Below are 11,935 nucleotides of genomic sequence, written 5' to 3' on the forward strand. Positions count from 1 at the left end.
CCGCTCTGCTCCGGGAGCAGAGCTCTGCGCGGGAATGGTTCCTTGGCAACCTGGGAGGAATCTAGCCGCAGCCACAGGCTCTTCCTCTCTCCTCCCACCGCCTCCTACTGCGGGCGCTGGGGGCGGAGGCTGCCAGCCCATTATAAAAAGCAACCGAGGCTGGTGACGGAGGCACTAATCGGAGCTGCGACGCGGCCCAGCCTTCTAACCCACCGGATTCCTGCACTCCAGCCATGGCTCCCTCGCCGCTCGCGTGGCTGCTGTGCCTGGCCGCGTTCTGCCATCTATGCACCCTGCTGGAGGGTGAGTGGGTCTTGGGGTAGAAGGGAGGAGTGTGTTGGGGTGCAGATAGCATTTCCCTGGGGGAACTCCCCCTCCACCCCGCGCTAGTCCAGGCCATCCCAGTGGGGCAGGAGCAGGGGGCGAAAGCTTGGAGGGTCTGTGGGAGGCACAAGGTGTGTGGGGAGGAGAGTGAGGGCTGGGAGAACCTGAGCAGGCTCCTGTCTGGTGGACTGGTCTAGTTCTTCCTACCGAGGTTAACTATAACCTGTGTAAGCCCGAGGCCAGAAAAGAGTGAAGACTTTGCTCTGCCCTGATTTTCAAGGCCCCCAGGAGTAGTTAAGGTCAAGGTCACTGCAGCTTATGGATGGGGCTTGTCTTTGTACTGTCGTGCAGCTTGTCCCTCTCTCTGTCTGTGTCTCCCCCATCATCCTGGCCACCTCCTCCAAACCCAGCTTAGAAAATATTTTATCTCCACGGACTTGCTTTCTGGACTCCACTACCTGGTAGTACAAGGTGTAGACATTCCTAGTGACATAGGAAAGATGGAGACCCAGAGACGGTTAAGGATCTGAAGATGCTCAGTCAGTACTCAGGACTGGAGAGGGTGATGCTGACTGCCCCACCTCAGCGAACCTCTAGAGTTAGCCCCATCTCTGGGAGGACCCAGGCCATTTGGCAGGTTGATGCTCAGAGAAGGTTGCACTTTGCCTTAGGACACACAGTGAAACTGGGAGAATAAGAACCAACCCCCAGTTTCCAGGATATCTCCATGGAACTAAATCACCACAGGGAGCTGGTGATGAGTGGGTGGGGAGTGGGGGTGGTGGAATAAAATTGTGCCTGGCTTTCTGCTGTCTGAGCTCTGGCTGCAGGCCTGGGAATATCTGGGGACAGTGAGCACTGGAAAATGGAAATCAGATGAAGGATGCTTTGCCATCACTTGCTGTGTGCCCCTGAGCTGGGTCTTGATGTCTCTGGTCTTGGCTGCTATGCCTGTCAATATAGCCATTGCTTGCTGGTAAGAAGGCTCTAGTGTCTAGGGAGGCATTTTGGAAGGTGTGTATGGTGGCAGAGGGGTATCACTTTTACTAAGCTTGTGGGAAAATCCCAGGCCAGACTGGAAAGGAGACCCTGAATGTTTGAGGTCTGAGGACCCTAATCATAGTTGCTGTCTTTGCTAAGCATGATGCAACCCTCAGTTTCTTCTTCCCCTAAATGAGGTATTCAGCTAGGTCCACCCTGGCGCTCCCCAGCAGGGGTCTCAGGCTTTAGTGCTTCTGGAGGCAGGTGCATGGATGGTGCAGGGCATCTGCGTCAGTCCCCAAATGTGGGTTTGCGGGGCTGTCTCAGGCGATAGCTCAGTGCTTTATGTAACAAACCTGCAAATGCAAGTTAGAGCAGGGAAGACTGCTCCCCAGCACTGACGCATTCACTCCCACTCAAGTCTCAGCAAGAAAGAAAAGAGAAAATTCTGCTTTAGGCTCTTAGAGCCTGCTTCCCCCACCCTCAGTGGGGGTGGAGGGGGGTAGGGACGGACAGCTTCGGTGTCAGATCCAGGGCCCTGTGGATTTAATTAAAAGCTCCCCCACTTCTCTGTTGGTCAAGGTTTTATATGCCGGTAAGCAGTTCCCAATTCATCTTGTCCATTCTTCTTGTGTTTGGCAAACACAAGAAGGACACCTGCTGTGTGACAAGCACAAGTCTGGGTGCTGGGACCTTAGCAGTGAATAAAGGGCCCAAGGAGCCCAGCTGAAATTTGACTGCAGTACACAAAATAAACCCTAAGTAAGCCCTTTGGTCTATTGGGAGGAAGGAGCATTGCAACTTGTGTGGTTTGCTTGGCTTTTGTTGTGTTTCTGAGACAGGGTCTTTCCATGTATTCCGGCAGGCCTCAAATTCATGCTCATCCTGTCTCAGCCTCCTGGGAGAGGACTGGGGTGGGAAATGTACTGGCCCTGGCCTACTATGTTGGCATTATCTACGGACGAATGTTAGGGAACCAATGAGCTCTCTCTCTAGGGTGATGGTCCTCACAATCCCCAGAGACATTTTTTATTATTACAGATGTCCCAATATTTTTGGCTCCTGGCATAGAGTCCACAGCATCAGCCTCCACAACAAAGAATGTGCAGGTCCAAAGTGTGAACAGTATGGCCATTGAGAAAAGCTGCCCCAAGGGCAGAATGCTCCAACCATTACAAAACATCTAGTCTCTAGCCATTGCATACTGTCACGTCCATTTTGAAGGTGAGAAAATTAAGACCCAGATGAGTAAAGGCTCAAGCCCTCTCTGCTAGTGCACCCAGGACCAAGTGTGTCTTCACAGTCCTTAAGGGACAACCTAAAGCACACTTCTTCCAGGAAGCCTCCCCTAGTTACTCATATTTGAAAGTTATCTCACATTCCTGTAAATCCTAGTATGTTTGTGTATGCCCAGAACATTTTAACCCTTTCCTAGGATTAAACCAGCTCTGCCACAAAGTAGACTGGTTCTGTGATCTGAACCTCTCAGATCTTCAGCTTCTGCATCTGTAAGAAGAGGGTAACAATGTATCCTTTGCAGGGACTGGGGGCAGATTGCACAGGAGCTGATGCCCAGTAGGTGCTAGCAGAGAGGTTCTCATCCCCATTATCTTGCCTGCCTGTAAATCTGGGACCCTTCTGAAGAAAGAGACAGGCCCTGTTTACCCTCCTCCATGCCCCACAGCACAGGACCTGACAAGAGAGAGGAGCCAGCATTTGTCCGTTGCCTCAATAAACAGTGATCACCACAAACAACATCAGCATCTGCAGGAGGAAGCTCTCAGTGTTAAAGACAAGAATGTTCCTGGCTGTGTATAGACTCGGAAGTAATTCAAGCCAATGCTGGCTGATTAAGGAAATGGATGGATGGATGGATGGATGGATGGATGGATGGATGGATGGATGACTGGTGAGTGGATTGGTGACAGGCAGTAGGTGAAAAGAAATTGATGGGAAAGGTGGGACTTTGAAAGAATGACAGATGGGCAGGTGGGTGAGTTGTGTGGGTAGATAGATGGATGGGGATGAGTAGAAGGTAGCTAGGAGGACGGAGGAAGTAAGAGGGTACAAAGATTGGTGGATGACGGATGGATAAGTAAATGGATGGATTAGTGGGTGGATTTGTCTAAAGGAGGGACAAGTAGACTGAAATATTACTTTATTTTATGAAACTGACCCATGTTGTGGTCAGTGCAGAGATACACGGTGACAGTGAGACAGACACAATGCCATCTCTGGCACATTTGTCCCTGACTCATTTGGTGGACAGTAGACGGCTGGCTGCACAGAAGCTCTGCCTCCCTTTCTAAAAATGGGAACTTTGTTCTAAAGAAGGGAAAGGCCTCCCCTAGTCAGTGACATAGCTGTCCTAGTAGGGCCAAGTTCTGATCCCAGCCAAGGGGCTCATACCAGAGGTTGGCTTTTTGGTTCTGCACTGCTCTGCAGGTGACAGTGGTCTTCTCTGTCCTAGTCTGGGTTCTTCCCTGGCACACAAACTCCTTTTCCTCCTCCTATCGGAGGTCATCCCTGGGCTTTCTCAGGAAGGTATCTGCCAGACCCAGGCAGGAGTGGCCACCAAGCTACTGCTACCAGGGACTGGGCGGGGAGGGGGAGTACAGCAAAGTTACTGTTAGGTCCACTGGGGATGGAGGATGGTGACAAGTCTGTGCTATAGTGTGTGTGTGTGTGTGTGTGTGTGTGTGTGTGTGTTTGTGTTTGTGTGTGTGTGTGTGTGTGTGTGTAGGCCAGGGATCAACCCCAAAGTTGTTCCTCAGGAACTATCCACTATCCACCTTGATTTTGAGACAGTCTCTTCCTTGGGATCTGGAGCTCATTGATTCATCTCTACCGGCTGGCCAGTGAGCCCCAACAATCTGCCCGTCTCTGCTCCTCCAGTGCTGGGATTACAAGCACACACCACCATGCCTGTTTTTTTTTTTTTTTTTTTTTGGTTTCTGGGGCGTCAAACCAGGTTCTCAAGTTGTGTGGCAAACACTTTACCTACTGAACCACCTCCCTAGCCCTGAACTGTGACTTTCATATCCTGGTTCTTGGGGGGGAGAGGACAGCACTGTGATTCAACCAATGAGTTCAGGAGCTACTAGTGCTGGCTTTTGATAACCCAGCTCAGACCCGAAGCCCAAGCTTCCATTCCCACAATGTGGAGTGGCCCATGGCCCAGGAGCAATGGGGAGGCGAGTTGGTTTGGAAGTCTGGGTGTGTGCTTGCCTTTGGCTAGTTCTTTTTTAGGGGTTGTACTGAGAACAGCCAGCCTCATGCATACCAGGCAAGCACTGTATCCCTGAGCTGCACCTCCAGCCTCTTGTGTCATTCTTGGCAAGGTGTGCTTGCATATCCGTATATGTGTAAGTGTTATGCACAAGCAATGTGTTTCAGTGAGGGCTGCAGAGCATCTAGGCTCCTAGGTCCTAAAGACTGAGCCAAATCAGCTCAGCCTCTCCACACTACTTCCTGGAGTGTCTCAGGTTCTAGATGTTCAACAATGGCCTTTACCCAGGTCCAGAACCCGAGCTCCTCTTCATTTTTTTCCTCCCCATATTCCATGAGTATACATTAGTTAGATGACAGGGCACTCTGCTGGAAATTTAGAACAGTGGCTCTCAACTGCCGGCTGTGACCCTTTTGGGAACTGTCGAATAACCTTTCACAGGGGTCTCATGAGACCATCTGCCTATCAGATGTTTACATTATGATTCATAACAGTAGCAAAATTACAGTTATGAAGTAGCAGTGAAAAGGATTTTATGGTTGGGGGGTCACCACTACATGAGGAACTGTATTAAGGGGTTGCAGCATTAGGAAAGTTGAGAACCACTGATTTAGAAAGGGGTTGACAGGCCAGGCTTTGGTGGCGCACGCCTTTAATCCCAGCACTGGGGAGGTAGAGGCAGGCGGATCTCTGTGAGTTCGAGGCCAGCCTGGTCTCCAGAGCGAGTGCCAGGATAGGCTCCAAAGCTACATACACAGAGAAACCCTGTCTCGAAAAACAAAAAAAAACAACAACAAAAAAAAAAAAAAAAAAAAAAGAAAGAAAGGGATTGACAGAAATAGAATGCTAAAAAATGCAAAAAGTGTCAAATGTTTATATCAGATAACTGGGTTTCTCCACTCACAGAAACCCCTGCCCAGGGGCTTTTGCAACATAGCTATCTGGATGCCATTGCACCCTATTCTGCCTGCCTTTTCTTCTGAACTTATCTCACTCATTCTGCAGAACACAGGGGCAACCTGCTCAGCAGATTCCCCGCCCCCATTTCCAGGCAGGAAAGCTTACCTGTTCCACGTGTGAGGAGCAGGAGGAGGGTTCAGGTGTAGGTTGATGACTAAGTACATGACTTACTGTGCCAAAGACAGAGCTGGGCAGGGCAGGTAAGACCACAGGCCAGGGAATGGGACTGAGCAGAGTCACTCCCTCACCATGCAGGCTAGGGGACCATAGGCAGGTCCTTGTCTCCCTTAAATTCCTTTCCCCTGCTATGACTTCATTTTAAAAATTAAACCCTTCCTGGCTGGGCCGTGCCAGGAAGGCCCAGTCCAAAACACCTTTAATCCCAGTACTCGTAAGACAGAGGCAAGTCGATGTTGGAGAGTTCGAGGCCAGCCATAGCTACATAGAAAGATCCTGTCTTGAAAACAACAAAATTGCCGGGCATTGGTGGCGCACGCCTTTAATCCCAGCACTTGGGAGGAAGAGGCAGGGGCAGGCGGATCTCTGTGAGTTCGAGACCATCCTGGTCTACAAGAGCTAGCCTCCAAAGCCACAGAGAAACCTTGTCTCAAAAAACAAAAACAAAAACAAACCAACAAAAACAACAACAACAACAAAAAATAAAACAACAAAATTAAATGCCTCCTAGGTGCCAGGCAAAGGGAGCTTTATAGATAAAGGTTTACCAGTCCAAAACAACTCCAGAGGCAGACTCCTGATGTCTGGCAGGCTGTCAAGGAGTGATATGGATGTGTGTCAAGGGCTCTGACTTGGGAGTGTAGCCAGAAGAGGCTGAGATGGGGATGGGACACTAGATGCCCAGGGGTCCTACTGACTGGGGGCCTCTGTGGACTCAGGTCAACACCTCGGCGTGACGAAATGCAACATCACCTGCCACAAGATGACCTCTCAAATCCCAGTGACTTTGCTCATCCACTATCGGCCGAACCAGGAATCATGCGGCAGGCGCGCAATTGTGTAGGTATCACTCGGGCCTCAGAAGGCCCTGGGACATCCCAACCCTCTCCTTCCTGCCTCACCCTGGGCTTCCTGCCAAAGGCTTTGGCAAGTACCCCCTTGTTCCAGGCCCACAAGCTATCTCACTGACCTTAAGATCAGTGGTTAGCCACAAAGGTGAGGAATGGCTTCCTGGATGGCCCAAAGTGGTCCAGGGGAACACCCAGGATGGTGCTTTCTCCCAGGATAAAGTCCTGTTTACACAGCCCTGAGCCCACTAGACCCCATGGGGAGGTTGAATGAGGTGGCCTACCAGAGCAGGATCCAGACTCCAGCAAGTCAGCCGGGGGCCCTGATCACTTCTTACCTCTATACCTTGGTTTCCTTACCTGGGAGATGGGTAGCAGGAGGGTGAGAGGACATGGAGGAACTAAAGTGATTGGCTAAGCACTTGGAAGGCACGAGGATGGCTGTCACCAAGTGACAGAGGAGCAGAGCCCTCAGAGTGTCTGAGGCGGAAACAGGCTCAGTCAGTCATTTTCTACCTGGCCAGTTTGGTCCCTTGCTCTGTCTGGGGCACATGGTGAGTATTGCCCATTTCCTCAGTCTGAGTCTGCTCCCCAGGACTGACGGTGGGCCCCCGAGCACCTCAGCCATGCAGGAAATGACCAGAGTCCTTTTTAACTCAGGCTCTGCTAGCGGAAGTCCAGTGCTTCCTGTCCCCTAGACAGCTCCCCCAAGGGGTGAGATTCAAAATGTATTCCTGCCTGCCCTCTCTATTTCTCAACCATGGATTGCTTCTTCCAGACTCCCCCAAATAGTTCCTTCTGTCTTCTAAGGAAAGTGGAAGAGGGGAACATGGCAGCCTTGGGAGTGCAGTGGCTTCCCAGGATATCCCTGTTGGGCACACTCATCTGTCAACTTCATCTTCCCACCGGTTAAATGGGGTTAGCATGGTAGCTGCAATGCAGACTGTATATGATCTGCAGAGGCTGTAGCATGGAATGGTAATCAGCTCTGAGCTGCTGTCGGGAGAAGCAGCCATGCACAGCCTCATGGGAGGCTCTAGATTTAGACTACACTCGGGATGCCAGTGAAGAGACCATCAAGCTTTGGCTCTGAGAAGCTGCTTTAGTCTGGACAAAACCTAGAGGAGGAAGTTGGGGTCCAGAGGGAAGCCATCACCATGGGACAGGGAGCTTATGTACAGGATCCTTCCAGAGTGAGGAAACCTGCCTTGTCTCATTCCTGGTATCAGAGAAAACCTATGGCATCCCCAGGCATCCCCAGAGAACTATAGCATCCCCAGGAGACCTGAGTCCAGAGCTGCTTGCCTGGATGCTAGTGATGTAGTTATTAACACTATAATTATTCCTGAATTTTATGATGCCTGCTCTGACTCCATCATTTCTCTAGGTCTTTATTTTGCTTAACAATAACAAGGAGTAGGGTTCCCATTTGCCTGGGACTTTCCTGGTTTTGAAAGGGGAAGTCCCTCAGGCTGAGAATGCCTACTCTGAGGTGGTGGATTCCCTCCCAGATCACATTCATGTCTCAGCCAAGGGCTATGAGACATAGGGGATGGAGTGACCCAACGTCTCATGCAGTAAGTCAGGACAGCTTGCCCGCAGGACATGTGGGCAGTGCCCCCACCACCACCCCAGTCTGGCTGTCTAGAATCTGGCCTCACCAGCCCCCTATCTTCCTTATAGCTTGGAGACAAGACAGCACAGACACTTCTGTGCTGACCCAAACGAGAAATGGGTCCAAGACGCCATGAAGTATCTGGACCGCCAGGCCGCTGCCCCGGCTCAGAACGGTGGCAAGTTTGAGAAGTTAGTCAATGTGACATCTGGGATCACCGTGGCCACCAAGGGACTGTCACCATCTGTACTGACAGAGCCTGAAACCACAGTGACTTTGGAGCTGACTACTATTTCCCAGGAGTCCCAGAGGCCTATGGGAACTTCCCAGGAGCCAGCAGCCCCAGTAACTGGGTCATCTCCCTCCACTTCCGAGGCTCAGGATACAGAGCTTGCTGCTAGGCCTCAAGCCACTGAGATTTTTGAGAAGGCTGTCATCTCGACCACCATCTGGCAGAGTTCTGCTGCCTACCAATCTAAATCTAGGCTCCAACCTGAGGAAAAGGCTACTGAGTCCCCATCCACTTCAGCCCCATCTACCCAGGCACCCACAACTTCACATTCAACCCCAGGGAATGCTGGGTCTAAAGGTCAGACCCCCAGTCTAGAGATGTCTCTAGGGTCTGAGGAGACAAATCAAGCTCATACTGATAATTTCCAGAACAGGGAGCCTGGCAACACAGTCCATCCCTCAGTGGCCCCCATTTCCTCTGAAGGGACCCCCAGCCCGGACCTGGTGGCTTCAGGCAGTTGGCCTCCCAAGGCAGAGGAGCCTATCCATGCTACTGCAGATCCCCAGAAGCTGAGTGTATTTATCACTCCTGTCCCTGACTCCCAGGCAGCCACCCGGAGGCAGGCAGTGGGGCTGCTGGCCTTCCTGGGCCTACTCTTCTGCCTGGGGGTGGCCATGTTTGCCTACCAGAGCCTCCAGGGCTGTCCCCGCAAAATGGCAGGGGAGATGGTAGAAGGCCTCCGCTATGTCCCCCGCAGCTGTGGCAGTAACTCATATGTCCTGGTGCCAGTGTGAGCTATCTGACTGCTGGTGTTCATAGTTTGATTCAGACAGCTGTCTGGGGACCCCCATCCGCATACCCACCTTCACCCAAGCTGGGGCAATGGGAATGGGGAGGCTGGGTCCTCCAGGAGCCGTGTGCTCCAGGCCCCTAGTTGTGGCCCTGGAGGCCACCTTTTACCATTATCCACTTATCAGAGATAGCAGGTGACCTTCCAACTCACCAATATTTGAGAGACTCCTCTGCTGCTGGCTGGTTGGAGGGGCCCTTGACACCCCAACCCTAGTGAACAGTTATTTATTGAGTCCCCAGCCCCCATGACACCTGTTTCCTGTGAGCACCGTGGTCCACCCATCTCACAAGCAGCAGGTCAGGCCATCTGCCTGTGCCCCCTGACCTCCTCGTTGTCTCCTGGGTTTGCTGCAGTCGCCAGTCCTTCCTCCTCCCTGGCCAGCTGCGGTGCTATCTCTCTTATCTCTCTCTGCCCCTTGTACAGAGCACACACCACTACCACCACCACCATCACCATCAACACCGTGTTGTGTCCTTTTTTGCATGAGGTTAACGCTGTGTTTCCTGGAGCTCTCTGGGAAGGGAGATGAGCTAGTGTGGGGCTTTGATGCATTTCTCCCCAGACTGCTGTGAAGGCATGCTGCATCTGAAGGCAGGGCCTAGTCCCACTAAGCTACCTGCACAGTAAGGTGCCCTGTCTGTAAAAGAAAAGAAGCGTGGCCCAGAGATGGCAATAACCCATGGCCCTGATATCATCACTTTCTCTGAGATCCTTGTCCGCATTCCTGGACGCAGCTCCCAGCCCTTATCAACACTGATAGTCACTGTCATCCCACTGGACTGACACGTTTGTACCCTGTGACTCCAAGGGCTGGCAAGCGATGACTTGAGAGTTCAGGTCCTACCCTGTGGGCTCCCAAATGGAGGCTGAATTGGGGACTTGCAGGAACAAAGGCCAACTCAGAAGGCCCCTCTGTGTCCTCACTGGGCACCCTTACCCTGCTCACCAAGATTACAGCCACAGCTCTACTCTGCCTGAAGGACAAGCCACAGAAGGAAGGGGATGACAAGCCCCTGGGAGGCAGAGGATCCAGGGTAGGCACCTGGAGTGGCCACACACCTGATTTAAGTTTAGGAACTTGTGCTTGTACTTGCACAGCCCAGATGGTTAGGAGGCTGGATCTTCACTCAACTCTGAAAGCACTGTTCACGCCAAGGTCTCACCTTTGCCCCACTACAGGCAGGGCCAGAACTCTCATAACATTCTCATAACATTCCAAGAGCCCTATGGAAATTCCTGGAATGGACTCTGACCTGGGCACAAAGTGACTGCTACAGCCTCTAGTGTGCCCAGCAGGGGACAGTTGGGTATTACCCTAGTGGAGCTGTACCTGCAGACCTCACCCCTCAGGGCCCTTGGTGGCAGCTCTCCCCACCCTGCTCCTAATAGCCCCAACCCTTCACCTTCAGAGCCTCCCATAGGTAAGCTTCGCCCAGTGACTCACTCCTTGACAGGTGGAAGCTCAGAAGAGTCGGCTCTGTCCCAGAGTGAGGAAGCCAGCCCCTTGGTGACCCTCCCTTCTGGGAAGCTTGTGGGAGGCTCTGGTCCAGCTCCTGGGTACTCACTGTGGGCTGGAGGAGCAGCAGCCTGAGTGCACTTTGCCCTGGCTCCTTCAGTAGGGAGCCTTCAAGGGTTGGGATGCCCCCTTCCCTGTTGAGAAAGCTGCTGGGGCATGTGGTCCCCTTGATGGACTTTGTGGGTTCTCCCCAGCAGGATGTGGGCCAAGATGATCTGGGGAGGCCTTTGGAGGGAGTTGGTCAATCCTTTGGCTTTTTCAAGCATCATTATCAATGTCTGTGCCATTTTGTATTTTACTAATAAAATTTAAAAGTCTTGTGAACCAAATAAGGGTGCTTTTCTCTGGGGCAGGCCTGGGCAGGGGCAGGAGAGGGGGCAATGGGGTGGAATAGGAGACAGAGGCAATGGGGGGGATGGGACAGGAGAGGGGGCAAATTCCGAGACCCTGTCCTTAGCTCATTTGCACCAGGGACAGGGATTCTAGAGAAGGCACTGCAGATGGGAATAGGGAGGACTGGGCCCTGGGCTGGCCTCAGTGCTGCCTTGCTGCGCAATGGTAAGCCAGTGCCTTCACCTCTCTGGGCCTCTATGCATGTGGGTGTGACTGGTCTCTTGGTCTGGCAAGACTCAGGATCCCTGCGGGTCCTCCTCAGTGTCCCAGATATCACGACCTAGGTACCCCGATCTTGCTGTCACTTGTCTGGTGTCCACATTTTCCTCTACAGTGTCTACAGAGGGGCTAGATCTTCTCAAGAGACCAGGAAGTTCAAAGGCATGACCCATGTGTGAGCTGTTGTACTGGTTGAGAACAGCATAACGGTGTCAAAGGTCAAGTCTAGCCTATTAGTATCTTTCGTGAATTCTAAGATGGACATTTTTTAAAAGCAGGTCCTTCCTCTCTTCATTTTATATACTTATTTACTTATTTTTATTCTTTTGGAGTAATACTAAGACCCAAAGCCTCCAGCATGCTAAGAAAGTGCTGTACTCCTGACCTGCACCCTCAGCTCTTTTCAATGTTTTTTTGTGAGACATTGTCTGAATTGCTCAGACTGGCCTTGAACTCATTCTGTAGCCCAAGCAGGGCTTACAATCCTCCTGCTTCAACCTCTTGAGAAGCTAAGATTACATATTCTGTAATTATTAAATATTGTTGTTATTAAATATCAGAACATCTTTCTATCAATAGCATCTTAGA

General features: G+C 51.6%; 1 protein-coding gene across 1 annotated transcript; it reads left to right on the plus strand.

The window, feature by feature from the left end:
* The first annotated feature begins 233 nt into the window (after nucleotides 1-233).
* On the plus strand, nucleotides 234-9,160 carry Cx3cl1 (C-X3-C motif chemokine ligand 1). The gene is made up of 3 exons (XM_027405652.2): nucleotides 234-303; nucleotides 6,391-6,511; nucleotides 8,203-9,160. The coding sequence occupies exons 1-3, from the start codon at nucleotides 234-236 to the stop codon at nucleotides 9,158-9,160; spliced, it is 1,149 nt and encodes a 382-aa protein (XP_027261453.1).
* The last annotated feature ends 2,775 nt before the right edge of the window (nucleotides 9,161-11,935 follow it).

This window comes from Cricetulus griseus, chromosome 3, assembly GCF_003668045.3.
Source record: "Cricetulus griseus strain 17A/GY chromosome 3, alternate assembly CriGri-PICRH-1.0, whole genome shotgun sequence".
NCBI classification, from domain to species: domain Eukaryota; kingdom Metazoa; phylum Chordata; class Mammalia; order Rodentia; family Cricetidae; genus Cricetulus; species Cricetulus griseus.

What these genes read in the sequence shown, in the direction of transcription:
- Cx3cl1 (XM_027405652.2), top strand. Translation starts at nt 234, where the DNA reads ATGGCTCCCTCGCCGCTCGCGTGGCTGCTGTGCCTGGCCGCGTTCTGC. An exon ending in TCTATGCACCCTGCTGGAGG is followed by an intron (nt 304 to 6,390) that starts GTGAGTGGGTCT and finishes CTGTGGACTCAG; the next exon opens with GTCAACACCTCGGCGTGACG. An exon ending in TGCGGCAGGCGCGCAATTGT is followed by an intron (nt 6,512 to 8,202) that starts GTAGGTATCACT and finishes TCTTCCTTATAG; the next exon opens with CTTGGAGACAAGACAGCACA.